This window comes from Saccopteryx bilineata, chromosome X (genome assembly GCF_036850765.1).
Source record: "Saccopteryx bilineata isolate mSacBil1 chromosome X, mSacBil1_pri_phased_curated, whole genome shotgun sequence".
Taxonomy (NCBI): domain Eukaryota; kingdom Metazoa; phylum Chordata; class Mammalia; order Chiroptera; family Emballonuridae; genus Saccopteryx; species Saccopteryx bilineata.
In genome coordinates this window covers 122,075,739-122,100,358 of record NC_089502.1, presented here as the reverse complement: position 1 = coordinate 122,100,358, position 24,620 = coordinate 122,075,739, and the positions used below count along the sequence as shown (strand labels likewise).

Sequence of the window (24,620 nt, the reverse complement as noted above, 5' to 3'; positions counted from 1 at the left end):
GGTTTTGTAGGTGGACATCCAGGTCTAAAGTGGGTTGAGGACGAGGGCCCTGGGTACTAAGAGCAGACCTTCCTCCATAGAAAGGGGTACATGGGAGCCACCCCTGCAGTCGCCTGCAGGAGGCGCCGGGTGAAGGAAACAAAAAAACGAAGGAACATCCGCTCTCGAGGTAACTACAGGAGTTGAGGGTTACAGCCAACTACTACCAAGCTTAGCAGATGTGGCTCGGGGCACAGCGCTTAGGCTGAGGTGACCCCTCATTTCCTGTGCCAATGGACTCACAGAGTTAAAGGCATTAGTTTAGTGGAGGAAGCCCAATTTACAAAAAGGGACAAAGCCCACAGCAGGATTTGGGTTGTGACACTGTGAGAGGAGGGAGGACCATCTCAGAGTGTAGGGGGCCACGTAAAGTCCCAGCCCTGTTTGCACCCCTCCCAGACTTGGGCATATTGCCAAGAAGATTTATACTCAGCTCTGGCCGCGACTCGGTGGATAGAAGATTGCAGGGCTTATGAATGTCACAGGTTCGACTCTCAGTTAGGGCACGCAGTAAAGGAGACCATCTGCTTCTCCCCCTCCACGTTCTCTCCCTCTCCTCTTCACAGCCAGTGGTTTGATGGGTTGCAGTGTACCCAGGCACTGAGGATAGCTGGGTTGCAGCTGTCAGTCTCAGGTGATAAAAATAGTACATACAAGTTTGCTGGGTGGATCCTGGTAAGGGTGAATGCAGCAGTAGGTTTCACTATCTTTCTTTCTCTCTTGTAAAAAGTGATAATAATAAGGAAAAACAAAAAGTCGTACTCAGTACTTCTCAGGCCATCTCTGGGAGGTGACACATTAGGTTGAAGGGGAACCTCACCTCAGCAGAAGGAGGATCTCATGTTTATACCAGCTTTCAGAGAGTCCCTTGAGGGCTTTGGGAATTGGCCACACATTACCGGGGGAGGGGGGTGGGGGGGTGGGGGGGCACAACAATCCTGCCTATCTTCCTCAAGCACTGATGTAAGGCAGGAGTATTTAACAGATCTCCCTGAGTCATAACACTGAAGTGAAAACCGTAGACTAGGAGGAGCAATCCTAGATCAACACAGGGACAAATCATGACATCAGCGTGAGTCTAATTATATCCTGAATTCGGTTGCTTTGTGAAACCAACTACCTTAGAACCTAAACATGCTTACAGCAGGCCTCACTCTAGGAAGACCATGTTTGGTCAGATAAGGTCAATTTCATTTCCTCTTACTGGTTCTCAGGGAGCTTGGCTCTTACTGGAAAGGATTTCTCTCATCCCTCAATTTAGGAACCTGAGGGCATCCTCAGAGAACCAACCAACCTTGAATAAATGAGGCATTAAATCATCCATTTCAACCATATACCATCACTTGAGAAATCTCAGGGAGGACCTGTCAGGTTGAGCATCCCACCACAGTTCTTTTTTTATTTAGGAATTAAATTTAATGGGGTGGTATTCATCCTTCAGAATTCATAGGTTTCAGTTATACATCTCTATAGTACTTGAACTATTAAATGAGCTGTAAATGTTGGAGAGGCTGTGTAGAAAAAGGAACCCTCATTCACTGTTGGTGGGAATGTAAAGTAGTACAACCATTATGGAAGAAAGTATGGTGGTTCCTCAAAAAACTGAAAATAGAACTACCTTATGACCCAGCAATCCCTCTACTGGGTATATATCCCAAAAACTCAGAAACATTGATACGTAAAGACACATGCAGCCCCATGTTTATTGCAGCATTGTTCACAGTGGCCAGGACATGGAAACAACCAAAAAGCCCTTCAATAGATGACTGGATAAAGAAGATGTAGCACATATACACTATGGAATACTACTCAGCCATAAGAAATGATGACATCGGAACATTCACAGCAAAATGGTGGGATCTTGATAACATGATACGAAGCGAAATAAGTAAAACAGAAAAAAACAGGAACTGTATTATTCCATACGTAGGTGGGACATAATAGTGAAACTAAGAGACATTGATAAGAGTGTGGCGGTTATGGGGGGGAGGGGGGAATGGGAGAGGGATAGGGGGTGGGGAGGGGCACAAAGAAAACAAGATAGAAGGTGACAGAGGACAATCTGACTTTGGGTGGTGGGTATGCAACATAATTGAATGACAAGATAACCTGGACTTGTTATCTTTGAATATATGTATCCTGATTTATTGATGTCACCCTATTAAAAAAATAAAATTATTAAAAAATAAATAAATAAAAAAAATTTAAAAAAATGAGCTGTGTTCCCATCACCAAATCATATCATTTTCAGTCACTATACCTGTTTCTCTTTGCCCCGTCACATTATATAAGATCTAGGGGAGGTAAAATCATTAGAGTAAAGCCAGTAGCCACATCCACCATCACAGCCGCCTAGCCTGTGCACGTTCACATTTGATTCAGACCGACTGCAATGAAACAACAGAGCCAAGAACTGGTGGGCCATTGCCATTAATCCTAGCTTGCATCCGGTAGGCGAGAAATACACACAGTGGGAAAACACTTCCCTTTCTATTCAGGGCTCCCAAAGCCTCTGCTCTTCCGAGTACTGTATTCCGAGAATCAAAGGCCCCACCAGCTTTATTCACCTCTGTTCCCCATCTTCTTACCTTTGCACTAACTCTGCACAAACTGGCTTCTCTCAGCACCCTGCCATCTTGGCTGCCTCTCCTCTGCAATGCTGATGGCAGGGTCTGAGAGAGAGATCCCACTTCTGCCTTATTTTATAGTGTAGAAATTAAATTCTTTAAGCCAAATACAAGTTAGAAAGTCTCTGATACAAAGCCACTTATCTGAGGCATAAATGGAATTCCTCATGAGAGTGCACCCCCGCTCTTGCAACAGTCAAGGGTGTGGGGAAAAGCTTAGTTTTGAGAAGATCTTAGTATTTAGAAAGATGTTGAAAAGATCTTAGTATTAAAACTAAGCCTTAGGGTATAAGGACCTTGCCAGCTTACAACCTGTCTCCCACACCCAATTGAAACTATAAGTGAGCAAACACACACACACACACACACACACACACACACACATATATATATATATATAATATTTAAAAACTTATTTGAATAAAAATTAGTCTGAGGGGCCAGCCACCAGTCAGTCAAAAGAAAATGGACTTATAGGAAGCCAAGGTGTGGCATGTGACTAAGAACTGAGGATCCAAACAAACTCACGACACAAAGGACTCCATTAAGCTCTAAACACTGGGTTTCCCCTGATAAGGAAGTGGACTGAGGCTCCCCTCCACTTCTATCTCCTGGGTCCCAGGGAGCATTAAGGTGTCAACATCAGAGTAAAAGAAGTGAGAGTACCACTGCTAAGCCCAGAGTTCACAGGATAATACTGCAGATGAACCGGCAGTACCCCACATGCCAGAACAAAGGGACCCACAGTACATCACCTGCTGTCATCTCAGTGAGTTTGGATAGGGATGGTAGCATGCAGCACAGCACACTCTTAAGGTCATGTGTTTCCTCTACATCAGGATTCCCCAAACTACAGCCCGCGGGCCACATGTGGTCCCCTGAGGCCATTTATCTGGCCCCCCACCACACTTCCAGAAGGAGCACCTCTTTCATTGGTGGTCTGTGAGAGGAGCACTGTATGTGGCGGCCCTCCAACGGTCTGAGGGACAGTGAACCGGTCCCCTGTGTAAAAAGTTTGGGGACCCCTGCCATGGTTCTTAGGATCAGAATGTCCAGTAAAACAGGAGCCTATTGGGTTTCTAGGGTAATGTCCTCAAGATAGCCTAGAGAGCCTGCTTCAGTAAAAACACTGTGGAATCTACCTGTTGAAGGTGCTCATATCATCTCATTCTCCATCGACCAGGTGCCGAAATACTCTGTCTGTTCACCCACAGCTCTGTCTGCTGTCCTGAACAACAGCCACCATGCCTCGTGGTCAGAAGAGTAAGCTCCGTGCTTGTGAGAAACGCTGCCAGAACAAAGCTGAGACGCAAGTTCCTGACAGTGTTCAGGCCGCTGCAGGAGAGGAAGAAGAGGCTGCTTGCTCCTCCTCTTCTGTTTTCGGGGAAGCCTCCTCCAGCCCCACTGGTGCTGTCTCTCTGCAGGTGTCTCCAAGTGCCCCAGACACCACTGGTGCCACTGCAGGGGTTTCCTGCAAAAGATCAGGAAAAGCCAAAGGCCGTGTTCACAAAAGTAAAAATGCCGCCCAGGCCTCAGCTTCCACTGAGAGCTTTGCCCCAGATCTTCTAACCCAGAAGGCGATTCTGCTGGTAGAGTACCTGCTAAGTCAGTATCAACTGAAGAAGCCCATTAGAAAGACAGAAATGCTGAAGGTAGTCCGCAAATGGTACAAGAAGGACTTTCCTGAGATCCTCAAGAGAGCCACTGACCACATGGACCTGATCTATGGCCTAGAATTGAAAGAAGACAAGCCCAACGGGAACGTCTACAGCCTTTTCGAACCTCCAGGTGCTGGCAGTCTTAACAAGTGCTGGAGATTTCCTAGGAAAGGAATGCTGATGCCTCTGCTGGGTATGATCTTCTTGAATGGCAACTGCGCCTCTGAGGTGGAGATCTGGGAATTCCTGAATATTATGGGCGTCTATGAGGGAGAGTATCACTTCGTCTTTGGGGAGCCCAGGAAGCTTATCATGCAAGATTTGGTGCAGGAAGAATATCTACTGTACCTTCAAGTGCCCTACAGTGATCCTCCATGTTATGAGTTCTTCTGGGGGCCAAGAGCAGAAGCTGAGATCACCAAGATGAAAGTCCTGGAGTTTCTGACCAAGTTCAATGATTCTATCACCACTGACTTTCCACTCCTATATGAAGAGGCTTTGCAAGAGGAGCAAGAGAGGGCTCAAACCAGAGCCCAAGCTGCATCCACATCCACGGCTGGCCCTCCTGCCGAGGCCAGTGGGAGCTCCAGGACCGCATCTAGCTGCGTCCCGCACCCTGAGTGACCTTGAGCTGGAGTCTTCACTTTTCTGTTGGAAAGGCCTGTTAAGCAGTTTTCTAATATGCATAACATCTTGTCTTATTTTTGTGGGTTCCTTTTATTTTCAGTTAGTAGTTTACTTTTGACAGAATGTTTACTTAGTTTAAGAATGACATGGATTGCACATTTATTGCTTTTTATCGGGTAACAAATAAGGATATTGTATTTGATATATGAATTGGAAATACTCCAAAAAAATTTTTGATCCAATACAAGATAACTTGGCTTTAGGATAAGGACATCTTTTGAGATATGAAAGAACTTCACACTAAAATAGTTGTTAGCAAAAGGCAGTCCTTAGTTAAGTAGATAGATAGATAGATAAATAAGTTGATAGAATGATAGACACATAGATAACATATATAGATACATATATGGTATATAATTGGCCAATTATTAATTTATTTTACCATATATTATATTGATTTCAATTGTTCTGCATAACGATTAGACTTTTTCACACCTTAAAAGTGTTCAACCAATTAATTCTAGTACTTAGTACTTATCTGAACCTTAATTAGTTATTACAATGTTATAAACTATATCTGTTACCTATATGTATCAGGCATTATCTGTTACTCCCAAGATATGTAAAAAAAAACTGTGTCCATCTGTAGACCAATGCATGAAGAAGATTTGGGGCATTGTTAAAATTGGTCACTTCGTGTTTACCTTACTACATTTAGTCTTTTCTTTGTAAATTTGAAAGCTATATACCTGGATTTGCTTATGTTTTTCAAGAATGTTTGAGAATATAAATCATAGTGAATCTGGCTTCTTGGTTCATGGCTTTTTTTTTGTATAATCATTACTTGAGCGTCAGCTCTTCGGAAAACTTCATGCTTCCACTGGGGATGTTTAGGCAGCGAAGATCCGGCCCCTATCTATGCAATTATAGGTTGTAGGAGAAGCAATCATGGCAGAAGAAGGTGCAGTACTCTCTATTTATTAAGAAAATGGTGAAAAGGAGAGTAAAGAGGGGGTGGAGGTAGCATATTACCTATTACCTTGTTTCATTTCTAACCAGCATTTTGTTTCAAGAGGTAGTTTTCCTTTCCTAAAACACGACATATTTTATGGCATGACACAGAAGAAAAACTTCTATGGATTGGTGATAACATCCAAGTTCAGAGATAATCAGAGTAATAACTGGCGTTCTCTAAAGTCTCAATACAGATCAGGCTCAGTGATGGATGCTTTCTATACATCACGTATATCATGGCGGTCCCACAAGACAGGGCTCATGAGGCTCATTGTACAGTGCAGTGCCTGAGGCTGATATAGTTTGGGCTTCGTAATGTGCCAAAATCCATAGGGCTCACAGAGGCCATTGCTGAAACTAGATTCCTGGTGTAATTATAGTGAACTCACACTGGTCTACTTCCCCAACCCCGAGACATACCCTGTGCTTCTTATTTTAATTTTCTTGTCAGTACATCAAAATATGTCTGAAGTGGTAAAAGGAATGGCCCTGTTCCCAAACTACTGGAATGGAAAACAGCCATAACAGGAAGAATGCCATTACAACTGAGAAGTATAAATAAACGAAACAAAGACAGTGTTCTGTGACGGTATGATCATTTCCAAGTACAGAACTTTCATGGGGCCCTGTCTGTTTGGCTTAGCAGTAGAGTCAGCTCAGCATGTGGTTGTCCCAAGTTCGATTCTTGGTCAGCGAACACAGGAGAAGTGACCCATCTCCTTCTCTATCCCTCCCTGTCCCTGTATTCCACCTTTCTTTCTCTGTGTCCCTCCCACAACCATGGATGAAGTGGTTCGAGCAAGTTCACCTGGGCACTGAGGATGACTCTATGGTCCCACCACAGCTGCTAAAATACTTCAGTTTGTGAGCAATGAGGCAGCAGCCCCAGACTGGCAGAGCATCTCCTAATAGAGGACTTTCGGTAAGATCCAAGTCAGGTGCATGTGGAAGTCTGTCTTTCTGCCTCCATTCTTCTTACTTAAAAATTTTAAAAAAGTAAAAAATAAATAAGGACTTCTAGAAATCAAATTAACGCATAGTTGACAGGGATACAACTAATCCCAGCTCTGATGTTATCCCTGGCAGACACAGGCAAAAGCAGGCAGGCTCAGGTCCCCCTTAGATTCTGCATGCAGGGTCAAAGAGAAGTAGCATTAGCTACACACTAGATCTTCAGCAGATAGTGGAACCCAGGCATGACAGGGATGCCTAACATCCTGTATTAGGAGTGAGGCAAGCAAATGTTCCTTAACAGATACATCTTTAGAATTTCCTGCTCTGTAGTTGGACAGAGAAGGTGAAAGGTGCAGCGTCCGAACAAAGGTCACCTCTCATTTCCTGATAGGGGCTGGTCTCAGAGACTTAATCCTTAGGTGAATGGGGGATACCCGGTTTCTAATCTGATTCAACATGATAATATGGAGTAACATGAATAGATTCTTCTGGAAAGAAGGAGGCCACTGAGAGCCCTGTCCTTGTTGTCAGACCTGTGACTATGGCACTACTCATGGTGGCATGGTGAGTCCTACTTTCTCCCAGAGATCTCATGGAGGTGAGGAATGTCATCCAAGTCGGCAGTCACAGGTCAACAAAAGTGAATTTTCCACCTTGTGCCAGAAACCAAGGTAAGGATGCTGAAGACTGAAAGGACAGCTCATCTCGTAAGAGTGGGGCAGCACAGATCCCATTTTGGGAGCTCAGAGAGACCATGGGCTGCTGTGACCACATGAGGCACAGGTCACTTCTTCCTAGGGCATCTCAGGATATTGGGGGCTTAGTAGGGAAACAATAAGGCTCAAGTCAAAACAGAGGATATCTTCAGATTATGGAGGAGTCAGAAGGAGGACAGTGAGGAGCACTGTGTGGACACACACCCTGTGTCATCCGTGCCGTACAGGATCTTCCCCAGCCAGCTCTAGGAGCTCCTAGGCAGTGATGTCTCTCAGAGGGACCCATTAGTTCTGTCTAAGGAGTAACATGAAAGTGAGGGCTGGTCTGTGGGTGGTGGTCACAAGTCAAAAGAGCAAAGAATACTAGGCCTGCCCGGCGTTCAAATTGAGGAGCTGAGCTCGGTCCTTGAGTGGCACCGTCCTTCATTGGGCATGAAACAGCTGCCAGAGCTTTCATTCCTGTGCCTCCCTGGACAGGTGTGGGCAGATAAGGTCAACCTTACCTCCTCCTTCAGTCACTGGGCGGTGTAAGCCTTACTATGAGGTCAGAGGCCTCAGGTCAAGAAGGAGAGGATCCCGAGGCTTTCAGGAATCACATTTGGGAGCCTGAGGCTAGAAGACGGGGTCCATCTAAGCATGAACAGGAGGGTTAACAGAGAGTCATGCCCCAGCCTTTGACACCTGAGCCCTAGAAAGCTCAGGCATGGTTACCCTGTGAGGTTTCCTCACACTCTTTACATCAGATTTAAGGGAGGTAAAATTTTTCTCTTGAGAGTGTGGCATGTAGGAATCTGAAGGGAAGGATATGATAAATTCCAGCATAGTTTTTCATTTTACTACACACATTCTACCAGTCCAAGACAAGGCTTATCAAATTTACTGTGCAGTAGATTCTCATGCATACAGGTTATTTATTTATTTTTTTACAGAGACAGAGAGTGAGTCAGAGAGAGGGATAGACAGGGACAGACAGACAGGAACGAAGAGAGATGAGAAGCATCAATCATTAGCTGTTCATTGCTTGCTTTCTCATATGTGCCTTGACTGTGGGCTTTCAGCAGACCGAGTGACTCCTTGTTGGAGCCAGCGACTTTGGGTTAAAGCTTGTGGGCTTTTGCTCAAACCAGATGAGCCTGCGCTCAAGCTGGCAACCTCGGAGTCTCGAACCTGGGTCCTCTGGATCCCTGTCTGATGCTCTATCCACTGCACCACTGCGTGGTCAGGCTCATGCATACAGGTTAATAAGATCCCAAAGCACACATGGCTGGTGGGTGACAGGGATGGAATCCCATACTCATCCACTCCTCCAAGCCTGAAGCAAAATTTAATTCATGTTTTTCTAATTCCTGTAAAATGATTCTCAAGCAATAAGAAGAATTGCTGTCTATGGCCCAAGTACTGAAATGAAATACATAGCCAGATGAAAATAATGCCAGAATGAATGTGAGGTACGCATAAGAGGAGCAAAAGAGAGAACCTTTGCTGACAATAAATCAGGTACAAATGTGATTTCAGATCACATCAAATATCAGGGACTCCAAAAATATATCTAGCTTCAGCCACTACTTTGTGTAGAGGAAGTCTGTTAGAACAGAATTTACAAGGGAACTTGAGTCTGGGGAAGACAAAAAGTGGATTAGATGTTTTATTTCCCTTTCAGCCCACCGCCTGTGCTCCCGATTTGTGCTGTGGATTTCCCACATCACATCAGTCCCAGGACAGGCACCCATTCTCTGCACGACTTGGAGTAGGGAAACCGATGCCAGTCTCGCTAGGGCATCTTCAGTCTCCCCCTTTGCAGCCTTCGCCAGTGAGGTTTCCCGACCGGTCACTTGGTGAGCCAGGAGAAGGAAAACCAGCAGCAGGAGTACTTGGGTGTGTGCCAGCGCCCAGGCCAGGGTGGCGGCACATCCTCATTGTGCCCGACGGACACTGAGCTCTCCTGTGTCCTGCCCCACTTCTCTGCCTCTGCCCACTTCAGTGGCTCCATACAGGCTCTGGCCACGAGCAAATGCATGAGCTTGTGGAAGTGTGCCCTCAGCACAGTGGTGGTGTGCGACACTGAGGCTTCACGGAGAGGATACCGCCAAATGCGTTCCACCCTCACTGAGAAGGATGTCTTCAGGCCCCTAGTTCTCCGCTACCAAGAAGCAGTGGAGTGGGATTGCTGACCCATGGCAGGTTCAGAGGGAGCACCCAGCTGGACCAGCTGGCCCTCCTGACCAACCTGTACTACCCTCTAGCCTCAGCTGCCTGGACTTCACTATTTTATCCACCAGCTCCCTGGGCCAGATGAACATGGCCAGTCTGATTCCAAGGGACGTCCCAGCACTCGCTGACAAGAGGAAGTTTCTCTCCCTTCCACTGCACAACTGCTCCTGGAAGACTTGGGCACACTGCCCCCTGCCCCATTTTGAGCAGAAGCAGTTTGTGCTTTGAAGACAACTTTCTGTGCTGAAGGCCTAGGCATCCCCTTTCCCTACCATGAGAAGACTGCAGATGCTGGGGATGGGATGGGAGCTTATGGGGGGAGACAAGCAACTATGGCCCAGCATCACGCAACAACCTTTGGAGGAATGAGCCCTCCACGGACCCCTTCCACACACCCAGCCTGTTGTGAGCTGGAGGTGTTTGGAAAGGATGCCCCAGGCTCGCTGAGGATATCTGAAGGCCCAGTCAAGTGCATTTGACATTCAAAAGGAATGATCCTCTATTTTTTAAGTGTTCTTTTTGCAAAAGGTACATTTGAGTTCAGTATCTGTGTGTATGAATAACACGTATCATACATTTATTGCTTTTTTTGTTAAAAGTATAAAAGATTTGGCATTTTCTACAACGAATTGAAGATCCTTGCCTCTCTTTTCATGTTTTAGAACAAGATAATGGGGCAGGTGAACAAAGATTTTCCTGCAAATGTGAATGAACATCGTGAGAGATTGTTGAGATCCAAATATTTAAAAAGGTCTTAGATAAGTGCATTAGCAAGATGGTGCAATAGGAATTCCTCACACTTGTTTACCCCATTGACACACAGATTTACCAATGATATAAGGAACAAAGTACCTTTATGTGAGAACCATAATCTCGTTAAGAAGTGGCAGTACCACAGGCAAGCATAAAAAATATCACATCAGCTGCATCTGAAGTGGGGAAGAAGATCAGTTTGACTTTACTGGCATCAGCACCTCCCTTAAGCTGACACAGCCCAGCAAAGAGAGATGGTGCCTCTGCTCTAGATGTGGGGTCATAGAGAGTGGGGCAAGTGTCCCATGAATTCCCCCAAACTAATAGAACCAATGAATGTATTTGGTAAAGTTGCAGGATTCCAATTATATTTGAACATAAGCAGTGTTCTTATATATGGAAAACAACCTATTAATATAAATTAAGAAAACCATTCCACTTAAAATTGTGTCAAAAGGAATACAATACATGGGAATAAATTTAACCAGGGAGTTGAAAAATCTGTATACTAAAAAGCATATGACATTGATAGAAAAAAAAAGAAAAGACACCAATAAAAGAAAAAATATCACACATTCATGGATTGCAGGAGTTAATATTGTTCAAACAACCACTTTACCTAATGCGATCTATAGATACAGTGCAATACCTATCGTATTATCAGTGCAACTTTTGCAGAAATAAGAAAGAAAATGCATACAAAAATAAAAAACACCCCAAATGTCAATGTAGTTTTGAGGAAGAGGAACAAAGTTCTAATACAATGTTATATTAATCAAAATAATGTCATAGTAGCATAAAATAGATACATAGACCAATGGAACAGAATAGAGCCCAGAAAGAGGCCCATTGGGATATATCTGTATCTATATCTATGCCTATACCTATATCTATATCTACATCTAACTATATATTTATATCTGTATATCTGTGTGTGTGTGTGTGTGTGTGTGTGTGTGTGTGTGTATATATATATATATATATATATATATATATATATATATATATATATAAACTGAGGTAATCTTTCACAAGGGCACAATGAATACAAAATGTAGAAATGATAGTCTCGGGTGTGACGTCAGAGAAATGGCGCTGTGAGGAGTGTAACCGACAAATCTCCCCAAAATTTCAACAGGTTCATCAACCAGAGACAGAAAAACCTATCCTTGGGGCATGTAGGAGTTCTATACACTGAAAACGAGGGTATGATTGAGCAAAAAATTGACTAAATATATAATCAACCCTGAAGGAAATAAGACGGAGAAAGGAACACTCTGCTTTCCTCACTAACCTGAGCAAAGGCTGCTTTCAGTTGGAACTGAGAGTGGGGGGGGCTAAGGGTGTGGAGGAAGCTAGGCTGCGGCACAGATGTTCATTCAAGACGAGGAAAGAGTGTGCCTGTGGCAAATCAGCCCACGTGAGCTAACACCGGCGCCCCGAGCAGCCCCTGCCAGCAGCACATGAGGAGTGTGCCAAAGCGAACTTCCCTATGCCCGAGCTACTCTGGGCAGGCCGGGCGCCTCACCCAGCCATTCATGCTAACAATCAAGCATCGTGGGAGGGGCACATGGGCAGCCTGCAGTCCTTCCTGGAGCAGATCAGTGGATCCAATCACTGAAATTAACTTAACTCACAGTCTGCTCACCTCCCAACTGACCTACGGGGCTCTAACTGACAAGATCTCTCTCAGTTTAGCCATCTAACACAAGAGGCGTGACATTTTTTAGTGCCTCTTGCTAAAGGGGTGGCGGCAACTTCTGATTGGCAGAGCTTTCATACTCAGGGATATACGCTAAAAAGAGGGACCTGGCAGGCCCTGGCTGGTTGGCTCAGTGGTAGAGCGTTGGCCTGGGTGCAGGAGTCCCATTACCAGCCAGGGTACACAGGAGAAGTGCCCATGTGCTTCTCCACCCCCCCTTCCTCTCTGTCTCTCTCTTCCCCTCCCGCAGCTGAGGCTCCATTGGAGCAAAAAAGATGGCCCGGGTGCTGGGTATGGCTCCTTGTCCTCTGCCCCAGGCGCTAGAGTGGCTCTGGTCATGACAAAGTGATGCCCCGGATGGGCAGAGCATTGCCCCCTGGTGGGCGTGCTGGGTGGATCCCGGTCAGGCGCATGTAGGAGTCTGTCTGACTGCTTCCCCGTTTCCAGCTTCAGAAAATTAAAAAAAAAAGAATGAAAAAAAGAGGGACTTGGCAGTTGTTAAGACTTCCTGTACTGCAGGCAGCGACTAGGGCATCTTCTTCCCAGCCAAAACAGGTTACAAAGTGCAAAAAGCCTGGGGAGAGTGGTCCCACAGAGTGCTAGGCATGATGAACAGGCCTGGAGGCTCATGGTGGTTCTCACTGCCAGAGCCTTACCCAGAGCCCTGCACTGAGTGGGGATAGAGTGGGGATTTGCCAGCTCTTTGAGCCTCTTACTCCCCAGGCAGAGGCAGCGTCAGTGGCAGCCTCATAGCTGGATCATCAGGCTGCTAACTCAGGAAGGAGAGACTAGGAGAGAGGCTCCGGAAAAACGGACTCTCTCATTGTCAGAGCCTGTAAACGCTAACAAGCCTTGACAACCAATGAGATGGAAGCCTACAATATGACTTCGCTATAGAGTCTCAACAACTGCAAATCTCTACCTGAGCATGCCACAGGGGCAGAGCCTGGGGTACAGAATACCTGACCAGGAAGAGGGAGAGGAAAGAAAAAGGAAGAAGTTAACCTCTCATAATCAAAAAAAATCCACAGACTTTATAACTTGTTCTACTCTTTTTATTGTTTCTTTCATCCTCTTGCTTTTATTATTATTATTTCTTTTTCCTTCACCTTGGTTATTTTATTCTCTGCCCGTCTTATTCTTTCCTCTTCTTGAACTACACTACCCATAAATGTTACATTTCCCATTTTATTTCTTTTCTTCTTCCTTACTCTCCATGAGGGTTACACTCCAAAACCCTTAACTCTCTATCTCTTTTTGTTTTCTTTCTTTTTTCTTCTTTTCCTTTTCTCCTTTTTCTTTTTTCTATTATTTTCTTTTTTCTCCTTTTACTTTTCCTCTCACTCAATCATCAATCACAAAAAAATTATTTTATTTGGGACTCAAGTATATAGGGGTTCTTTTGTGGCATTTTGAGTGCTTTTTACTTTGCTTTTTTAACTCATTAGCATTCCTCTCAACCCAGGCTCTCCATTCTATTTAGTTTTTGCTCCACTTAATACAATAGTATTTTGTTTTATTTTTTTATTTTTCTTTCCTTTTTTTTCTGTTTCCTTCTTATCCCTCTCATTATATCTCTCAGTTGACCATCACTTACAAGCAATAATTTTATACTTTACCGAATTTTTTTCCTTTTTTGCATTTTGTGGATCCCTACCTCCTTTTTTGACCCTTGAACACTTCCTCCCAACTCAGGCCCTCCGTTATAGGCAGTTTTTCTTCCATTTAGCATACTATAATTCACAGTTCATCATGATATTTTCCTAAGGAGAAGGGGATAGGAGGGGAAGAGAAGAAAAAAGGGGGGGAAATAGTAAATGATTGTTGTTTGTTTTATTTTTTTTGAAATATTTTTTCCATTTTTTAATTTTTTTTACTTTAAATTCTTTATTAATTCTCATTAGTGCTATGAAAAAAAACAACCTCAGATGCCATTAAGAAAAAGGAAATCGAATATCATGGATACAAAAGATAGAGGAGTAGCACAGATAGATGTGGAAAAATCTATGGAGAAAAATTTTAATATATTGGAAACCTTGGAGTTAAATGACAGAGAATTTAAAATAGAAATCCTAAAAATACTCAGAGATATACAAGAAAACACAGAAAGGCAATTTAGGGAGCTCAGAAAACATCTCAATGAATACAAAGAATATATTACCAAGGAAATTGAAACTATAAAAACAAATCAGACAGAGATGAAAAACTCAATTCATGAACTGAAAAACGAGGTAACAAGCTTAGCTAATAGAACAGGCCAGATAGAAGGTAGGATTAGTGACATAGAAGACAAGCAACTTCAGGCACAACAGAGAGAAGAAGAGAAAGACTCAAAAATTAAAAATAAAAATAAGAAAGCCCTACAAGAATTGTCTGGCTCATCAAAAAGAATAACATAAGAATAATAGGTATAGCAGAGGGAGAAGAGAAAGAAAATGGAATGGAGAATATATTCAAACAAATAATAGACAAGAACTTCCCAGGCCTGTGGAAAGAACTAAACCCTCAAATTCAAGAAGCAAACAGAACACCGAGTTCTCTTAACCCCAACAAACCTACTCCAAGGCACATCATAATGAAATTGGCACAAACCAACGACAAAGAAAAAATTCTCAAGGCAGCCAGGGAAAAGAAGAATACAACATATAAAGGAAGGCCTATTAGATTATCATCAGACTTCTCAGCAGAAACTCTACAAGCTAGAAGAGAGTGGACCCCAATATTTAAAGCCCTGAAAGAGAGGAACTTTCAGCCAAGAATACTATACTCATCAAAGCTATCCTTTAAATATGAAGGAGAAATAAAAACATTCACAAATACAGAAAAGATGAGGGAATTTATCATCAGAAAACCCCCACTCCAGGTAATACTAAAGGGGGTTTTCCAACCAGATACAAAGAACAAAACAAAACAAAACCACAAGTAAAAGCTCCAACAAGAACACAATAAAACCAAATTTAAACTGTGACAACAAAAATAAAAAAAGGGGAGAGGATGGAGATTAACAGTAGCAAAGGACGATGGAGTGCAGAAACACTCATAAGATAGGGTACTACAATGAATATGGTAAGTATTCATTACTTAATGGTAACCACCCTTGAAAAAACCACCACAGGCCCTGGCCTGTTTGTTCAGTGGTAGAGCGTCGGCCTGGCGTGCGGGAGTCCCGGGTTCAATTCCCAGCCAGGGCACACAGGAGAAGCGCCCATCTGCTTCTCCACCCCTCCCCCTCTCCTTCCTCTCTGTCTCTCTCTTCCCCTCCTGCAACTAAGGATCCATTAGAGCAAAGTTTGCCCTGGTGGTGAGGATGGCTCTATAACCTCTGCCTCAGGCACTAGAATGGCTCTAATTGCACCAGAGCAACGCCCCAGATGGGCAGAGCATTGCCTCAGGTGGGCTTGTCGGGTGGATCCTGGTCAGGTGCATGGGGGAGTCTGTCTGACTGCTTCCCCATTTGACCTAAAAACAAAAACTGACAAAAATACAATCATACTTGGAGATCAATACACTGCTGATGGCAGTGTAGATCATTCATCCAAACAGAAAATCAATAAAGATATATTGGCCTTACCTAATATCCAAAATATACAAAGAACTTATAAAACTCAACAACAAACAAACAATCCAATAAAAAAATGGGAAGAGGACATGAACAGACACTTCTCCCAGGAAAAAATACAAATGGCCAACAGATATATGAAAAGATGCTCATCTTCTTTAGTTATTAGAGAAATGCAAATCAAAACTGCAATGAGATACCACCTCACACCTGTTAGATTAGCTATTATCAACAAGACAGGTAATAGCAAATGTTGGAGAGGCTGTGTAGAAAAAGGAACCCTCATTCACTGTTGGTAGGAATGTAAAGTAGTACAACCATTATGGAAGAATGTATGGTGGTTTCTCAAAAAACTGAAAATAAAACTACCTTATGACCCAGTAATCCCTTTACTGGGTATATACTCCAAAAATTCAGAAACATTGATACATAAAGGCACATGCAGCCTCATGTTCATTGCAGCATTGTTCACAGTGACCAAGACATGGAAACAACCAAAAAGCCTGTCAATAGATGACTGGATAAAGAAGATGTGGCACATATACACTATGGAATACTACTCAGCCATAAGAAATGATGACATGGGATCATTTACAACAAAATGGTGAGATCTTGATAACATTATATGGAGTGAAATAAATCAGAAAAAAACAAGAACTACATAATTCCATACATTTGTGGGACAAAAAAACGAGACTAAGAGACATGGACAAGAGTGTGGTGGTTATGGGGTGGGGGGAGGGAGAAAGGGAAAGGGGAAGAGGGAGGGGGAGGGACACAAAGAAAACTAGATAGAAGGTGACGGAGGACAATCTGACGTTGGGTGATGGGTATGCAACATAACTGAATGACAAGATAATCTGGAAATGTTTCCTTTGAATAGATGTACCCTGATATATTGATGTCACCCCATTAACATTAATAAAAATTTATTTATATAAAAAAAAGAAATGATAGTCTCTTCAGTAAGTGGTAGTGGGAAAATAGAATATCTGTATATCTAAGAATTAAATTGGATGCTTATATCCTAATCAAATATTAATGAGAAAAGGAATAATGGCTTTAAAATGAGTCCAAAACCACAAAATTCCAAGAAGAAAGCATAGGGAAAAAGCTCTTTCACATTGGTCTGGCAATAATTTTTTTAATATGTCAAAAAAAAATAACCCTGAAAAGACAAACAAAATGATTTAGTGTGCTTACATTTAAATTAAATGTTTCTGGGCCCTGGCCGGCTGGCTCAGTGGTAGAGCGTCGACCTGGCGTGCGGAAGTCCCGGGTTTGATTCCCCGCCAGGGCACACAGGAGAAGCGTCCATCTGCTTCTCCACCTCTCCCCCTCTCCTTCTTCTCTGTCTCTCTCTTCCCCTCCCTCAACCAGGGCTCCATTGGAGCAAAGATGGCCCAGGCGCTGGGGATGGCTCCATGGCCTCTGCCTCAGGCACTAGAGTGGCTCTGGTCACAACAGAGCGACACCCCGGATGGGCAGAGCATCGCCCCTGGTGGGCATGCCGGGTGAATCCCGGTCGGGCGCATGCAGGAGTCTGTCTGACTGCCTCCCCGTTTCCAGCTTCAGAAAAATACAAAAAAAAATTACAAAAAACAAGTTTCTAGCCCTACCAGGCGGTGGCACAGTGTATAAAGCGTTGGACTGGGATGCGGAGGACCCAGGTTCAAGAACCTGAGGTCACCAGCTTGAGTGCAGGCTCATCTGGTTTGAGCAAAAGCTCACCAGCTTGGACCCAAGGTCGTTGGCTCGAGCAAGGGGTTACTTGGTCTGCTGCAGCCCCACGGTCAAGGCACATATGAGAAAGCAATCAATGAACAACTAAGGTGTCGCAACGATAAAATAATAATTGATGCTTCTCAGCTCTCTGTTCCTGTCTGTCTATCCCTCTCTCTGACTCTCTCTCTCTCTTTCTCTGTTAAAAAAAAAAAAAAAGTTTCTGTACAACAATGGAAACAATTAACAAAGTGAAAAAGCAATTATTGGCTTGTAAGGAATATTTGCAAACCATGTATCATATAAGGGGTTAATAGCCAAATTACATTTGGAATGTAGATATTTCAATAGCCAGTTATTTAAGTAAAAACTCAATCAACTCAAAAAATGCAAAAACCTTGAATATTTTTGCAAAGAAGACCTACAAATGGACAATAGCCAGTGGTGGGATTCAGCCAGTTTGCACCGGTTCGAGAGAACCAATATGTAATTTTTTATTGAGATGGGCAAACCAGTTGTTCAAATGGCACTTGTAATCAGGGTTCTCTCTAAGGTAGGCAATTGGGCAGTTATCCAATGTGGAAATCACAAATTTATATTCTTTACTCTTTTCATCTACTCAACAGTGTATTCTAAGCGCTTGTAGTAATGTTTATTCTGTCCATAGGTGAAAAATTTTTGACAGAACTATGCTTGTAATATCTATTTATTCATTTCATAAATCTCATTTTACCTTTGATGAAATTCTACATTTTAATTCCCTCAGGTTTGTTACTTCAGAAAACGAACATACAACATAAAGAAAAAAAGTGCCAAACAACCAGAGGGTGACAAGCTTTCATAGGAAATATCTTCAAAGCATTTTTATTGGTCTTTGTCAGGTATTATTTAATATATTTATTAATACTTTAGTCCTCTTATAACATAATCTAGTTTTGTGTACCACTTTTATTGTTCCTATTTCAGTATTAAATGCAGGAAGTAATAAACTACCTTTCAATATATCTTTTTTTATACTTAAAATGGTCATTAGGACAGAGAACCAGCTGTCAAATTATTTGAATCCCACCACTGATGGTAGGTACAGTATATGAAAATGTGATGAACACCACTAATCATCAAGAAAATACAAATCAAAGCCACAATCAGATATCACCTCACTCCTATTAGAATAGCTATCATCAAAAAACAAATACAGACCCTGGCTGGTTGGCTCAGCGGTAGAGCGTCGGCCTGGCGTGCGGGGGACCCGGGTTCGATTGCCGGCCAGGGCAAATAGGAGAAACGCCCATTTGCTTCTCCACCCCGCCCTCCTTCCTCTGTGTCTCTCTCTTTCCCTCCCGCAGCCAAGGCTCCATTGGAGCAGGGATGGCCCGGGCGCTGGGGATGGCTCCTTGGCCTCTGCCCCAGGCGCTGGAGTGGCTCTGGTCGCAACAGAGCAATGCCCTGGAGGGGCAGAGCATTGCCCCATGGTGGGAAGAGTGTCGCCCCCTGGTGGGCGTGCCGGGTGGATCCCGGTTGGGCGCATGCGGGAGTCTGTCTGACTGTCTCTCCCCGTTTCCAGCTTCAGAAAAAACAAAACAAAACAAAACAAAACAAAAAAACAAATACAATCAAGTATTGGTGAGGGTATTGAAAAAAGGAAACTTTGCACACTGTTGGTAGGACTATAAATTAGTACAGCCATTTGAGAAAACAGTTTAAAAGCAGTTGAAAAGATTACTACACTGCTACTTATGACATGTTTCAACAATGTCATTCCTGTGTATATATCCAAAGGAAATAAAATCAATATCTCAAAAAGATACCTGCACACCTATGCTCATTGCACCATTATTCACAATAGCCAAAGAAATGTGCTGTATATATACAGTGAAATATTAATTAGCCTTAAAAATAGAAAACATCCTGTCATATCGGACATTAATGAACCTGGAAGACACGGTTCTTAGTGAAGTAAGTCAGACAACGGAAGGTAAATACTGCACAATTCTTCCTATATGAGCTATCTAGAATTGTCAAACACATAGAAACACGGGTAGAATGTTGGTAAGCAGGGTTTGGGCAAAGGGAGAAATGAGGAGTTGCTGTTCAACAGGTATAGTTTCAGTTTTGCAAGATGAATGAGTTCTAGAGTCCTGCCGAAAAACACTGTGCTCCTATTTAACAATAGTGTATTGTGCACTTGAAAATTGAAGAGAGTATTCCCATGTTAAGCATTAAGCATATTAAGTGCAGATATTTGGAAAAGATAATGCTTATCATGTTAATGGGTATGTAAATGGTGCAGCCACTATGGAGAAACACTATAGACTCAAAGTATCCCAAAAAATGGAGTCAGTCTCTTGAACACTGCCCCGGGCACTAAGCTCTAAACTCTCAGACATGCTAGACAGCCCAGCCACAGAGGAACCACGAGCTCCTAACCCATGGGGTCCCACGGAGCCCAGCGTACACTCAGCTCTCAGGCACCCGGGACTGCCCTGTAATAAAGGACCCCTAAATTCAGCCATTGTGGTTTTGTGGAGGCCTGCAGTAGGCACCCTGGACAGCCCTGCCTGAAAAGAACCATGGACTCCAAGCAGTGGGATTCCCAGAGCCCAGCCCTTGTTTTCAACCCTCAGGAATCCCGGAAAGCTCTGGGGGAAAGGACCCCTGCCTCTAGCCATTACAGACCTTTAAAACTTGGTAGCAGGTTCTCAGCCCTCAGGCGCCTTGGACAGCCCCACAGGAAAGGACCCACCCACTACGCTAAGAGCCAGGGCCTTTTTCCACGCACTTCCTTTCGACTGTTGTCCAGTGCCTGGGTGCCGCGGATTCGCAGGACTGACTTAGAGTCTAGGTAAGCCCCCTCCCCAGATATCTGTAGAAACCACCTGCACACATGAAGAAGTTGCGCCCCCACTTATTCCCAGGCACCTGGCTCTCAGAGGCCCCAGCAGGGCGGCCACACTGAATTCGGCCTGGAAGGTGTTAGCGAGCAGGCCTGGCAATATGGCGGTAGCCCCGGGTTTGTAGGTGGACATCCAGGTCTGAAGTGGGTTGAGGACGAGGGCCCTGGGTACTAAGAGCAGACCTTCCTCCATAGAAGGGGGCACATGGGAGCCACTCCTGCAGTCGGCTGCAGGAGGCGCCGGGCGAAGGAAACAAAAAAGTGAAGGAATATTCGCTCTCGAGGTAACTACGGAGTTGAGGGCTACACCCACCGACCAGTGGGAAGTACAGCAGATGTGTCACGGGGCTCAGCACTCAGGCTGAGGTGACCCCCTCATTTCCTCTGCGGTGATCTCAGAGAGTTAAGGGCCTTGCTTTAGTGGAGGAAGCCCAATTCACACAAAGGAACACAGTCCACAGCAGGATTTGGGTTGTGCCACTGTGAGAAGAGGGAGGACCTCTCCCCAAGTACAGGGGGCCAAGTAAAGACCCAGCCCTGTTTGCAAGCCTCTTAGACTTGGGCATATCGCCATGAAGAGTTGTACTCAGCTCTGGCCGCGTCTCAGTGGTAGAGCATTGCAGGGCTTATGAATGACACAGGTTCGACTCCCAGTTAGGGCACGCAGTAAACGCGACCATCTGCTTCCCCCCTCCCCCTTCTCTCCCCCCCCCCCCCGCAGCCAGTAGTTTGATTGGTTGCAGTGTACCCAGGCACTGAGTTGGAACAGTCTCTCTAAGGTGGTAAAAGTAGTGCAGATGGGGTTGCCTGATGGATCCTGGTGAGATGCATGCGGCAGTATGCCTCACTGTCTCTCGTCCTCTTATCCTCCAGAAGGAATAGTAATAATAAAAGTTTTAAGAATGTTGTACTCAGTTCTTCTCAGCACATCTTGGGGAGGAGACACATCAAGTCAAAAGGGAGAGCCTCAGGTCAGCAGAAAGAAGATTTCCCATTTGTGCCACGTTTCACAGAGTCCCTTGAGGGCTTTGTGAATTGGCCACACATTAGCAGTGGGGCCACAATGAATCCTGCCTATCTTCCTCAAGAATTGATGTCGGGCAGTGGTACCTATCAGATATTCTGATGCATAACACTGAAGTGAACGCCATAGACTGAGAGGAGAAATCATGACATTACCATGAGTCCAATTATACCTTGAATTCAGATGCTATGTCAAACCAAGTACCTTAGGACCTAAACATGCTTGCAGCAGGCTTCACTCGTAGCAGACCAAGTTTGGTCAGATAAGGTCAACCTCATTTCTTCCTATTGGGTCTGGGAGCTTGGCTCTTACTGGAAAGGATTTCTTTCTCTGAGCCCAGTTGAGGAACCTGAGTGAATACTCAAAGAATCAACCAAGCCTGAATAAAAGAGACATTAAAGCATCCATTTCAACCATGTACCCTCACTGGAGAAATCTCAGGGAGGAGATGTCAGGTTGAGCATGCCACCTCACTAATTTGTTTTAGTTAGAAATTAAATTTAATGTGGTGACATTCTTCCATAGGAATGTATACGTTTCAGGTAAACATCTCAATAGTATTTCAACTATTGATTGTGTTGTGTGCCCATCACCCAAAGTCAGATCATTTTCCATCACCGTATGTTTGTTTCTCTTTACCCACCTTACTTCATATCAGATCTATGAAGTAATATTAGACTGAGGGTACGGCCACCACACAGCCAAAGGGGAGTGGTCTTAAGAGTAGCTCAGGTGAGGCACGTGACTGACAACTGAGGATCCAGACACACTCAGGACACAAAGAACTCCTCTAAGCTGTGAACACTAGGTTTGTCCTGATAAAGAAGTGGACTGAGGCTCCCCTCCACTTCTATCTCCTGGGTCCAAGGGAGCATTAAGGTGTCAACATCAGAGTAGAGGAAGTAAGGGTGCCCATGCTAAGCCCAGAGTTCACAGGATAATACTGCAGATGAACCGGCAGTACCCCACATGCCAGAACAAAGGAACCCACAGTACATCACCTGCTGTCATCTGAGTAAGTTTGGATAGGGATGGTAGCATGCAGCACAGCTCACACTTAAGGTTGTGTGTTTCCCTATGTGGTTCTTAGGGGACAGAATGTTCAGGAAAATAGGACCCTAGTAAGTTTTTAGGTTAATGTCCTCAAGATAGCCTGTAAATGCTGCCTACAGTAAACACACTGTAGAATCTGCCTGTAGAAGGTGCTTATATCATCTCATTCTCCATCTCTCAGGTGCCCAAATAATCTGTCTGTTCACCCAGAGCTCTGTCTGCTGTCCTGAACAACAGCCACCATGCCTCGTGGTCAGAAGAGTAAGCTCCGTGCTCGTGAGAAACGCCGCCAGAACAGAGCTGAGCCCCAAAATCCTGAGAGTGTTCAGGCCGCTGCAGGAGAGGAAGAAGAGGGTGCTTGCTCTTCCTCTTCTGTTTTCGGGGAAGCCTCCTCGAGCCCCACTGGTGCTGTCTCTCTGCAGGTGTCTCCAAGTGCCCCAGACACCACTGGTGCCACTGCAGGGGTTTCATGCAAAAGATCAGGAAAAGCCAAAGGCCGTGTTCACAAAAGTAAAAATGCCCCCCAGGCCTCAACTTCCACTGAGTTGTGTGATCCAGATCTTCTAACCAGGAAGGCGAGAATGGTGATGAAGTACCTGCTTTCTCAGTATCAACTGAAGAAGCCCATTAGAAAGGTAGACATGCTGAAGATAGTCCACAAATGGTACAAGAAGGATTTTCCTGAGATCCTTAGGAGGGTCACAGAGCAATTGGATGTGGCCTATGGCCTAGAATTGAAAGAAGACAAGCCCAACGGTACCGTCTACAGCCTTACCGAAACTCCAGGTACTAGCAGTCTTAACAAGTGCTGGAGATTTCCTATAAAAGGAATGCTGATGCCTCTACTGGGTGTGATCTTCTTGAATGGCAAGTGCGCCCCTGAAGCAGAGATCTGGAAATATTTAAATCTCATGGGTGTCTATGATGGAAAGAAACACTTTATCTATGGGGAGCCCAGAAAGCTTATCACCGAAGATTTGGTGCAGGAAGAATATCTGGTGTACCGGCAGGTGCCCTCCAGTGATCCTCCACGTTATGAGTTCCTGTGGGGTCCAAGAGCCGAAGCTGAGACCTCCACATTGAAAGTACTCGAGTTTTTGGCCAAGCTCAATGACTGTGACGTCACTGACTTTCCAATTCTGTATGCAAAGGCTTTGAGAGAAGAGCAAGAAAGAGCTCAGGGCAGAGAGCAAGCTGCATCCTCATCCATGGCTGGCCCTCCTTCCGAGGCCAGTGGGAGCTCCAGTACCGCATCTAGCTGCGACCCACACCCTGAGTGAGCTCGAGCTGGAGTCTTCACTTTTGCACTGAAAAGGCCTGTTAAGCAGTTTTCTAATATGCAAAATATCTTGTTGGCTTCTTTTTCTGTTTGTTTGGTATTTTCAAGTAGTATACTTTTAGAATATTTACTTAGATTCAAGATACAGGTTTCAAAATAATATAGATCTCACTTTTATTGCCATTTACCAGGTTAAGAGTACTACTTTTGACATTTAAATTAAAATCCTTCAATCACTTTTGTGATCCAGTGCTAGATAACATGGTTTGAGGATAAGAGTATCCTTTGAGATGTGAAAGAACTTTGTACTAAAATAGTTGGTAGCAGTAGGCAGTAGATCGGTAAGTAGATAGATATATAGATGATAGATAGATAGATAGATAGATAGATAGATAGAAAGAAAGAAACTTTAGGACTATAGACGTACATACAGATACATAGAATAAAATTGGCTAGTTTTTTATTTATTTTAAATGACTGCTGCCATATGATATATTCATTTTGACTCCTCAACATAGTAATAAGGAAGTTGCATCAGTTAAAAGTGTTCACCCCTTTAAGTCTTGTCCTCATCTGAACCTTATGTAGCTGTTGCAATGTTAATAACTCTGTTGCCTATATGTACCCAGCAGTATCTGTCACAGCCAAGATATGGAGCCAAACTAAGTGCCCTTCTGTAGAAAAATGGATCAAGATGTGGTGCATTGAAAAATTAGTCATTTGTTTGCCTTACTACATTTATTTTGTAAATTTGAAAGCTATATACCTGGATTTGTTTATGTTTTTCAA

General features: G+C 44.0%; 2 protein-coding genes across 2 annotated transcripts; both read left to right on the top strand.

Annotated features, from left to right (window-relative positions):
- Positions 1 to 3,910: 3,910 nt before the first annotated feature.
- On the top strand, positions 3,911 to 4,948 carry LOC136317823 (melanoma-associated antigen B4-like). The gene has a single exon (XM_066250546.1). The coding sequence runs from the start codon at positions 3,911 to 3,913 to the stop codon at positions 4,946 to 4,948; it is 1,038 nt and encodes a 345-aa protein (XP_066106643.1).
- Positions 4,949 to 22,794: 17,846 nt separating this feature from the next.
- Positions 22,795 to 23,832, top strand: LOC136317822 (melanoma-associated antigen B4-like). The gene has a single exon (XM_066250545.1). It carries the CDS (start codon positions 22,795 to 22,797, stop codon positions 23,830 to 23,832), a length of 1,038 nt encoding a protein of 345 aa, XP_066106642.1.
- Positions 23,833 to 24,620: the final 788 nt, after the last annotated feature.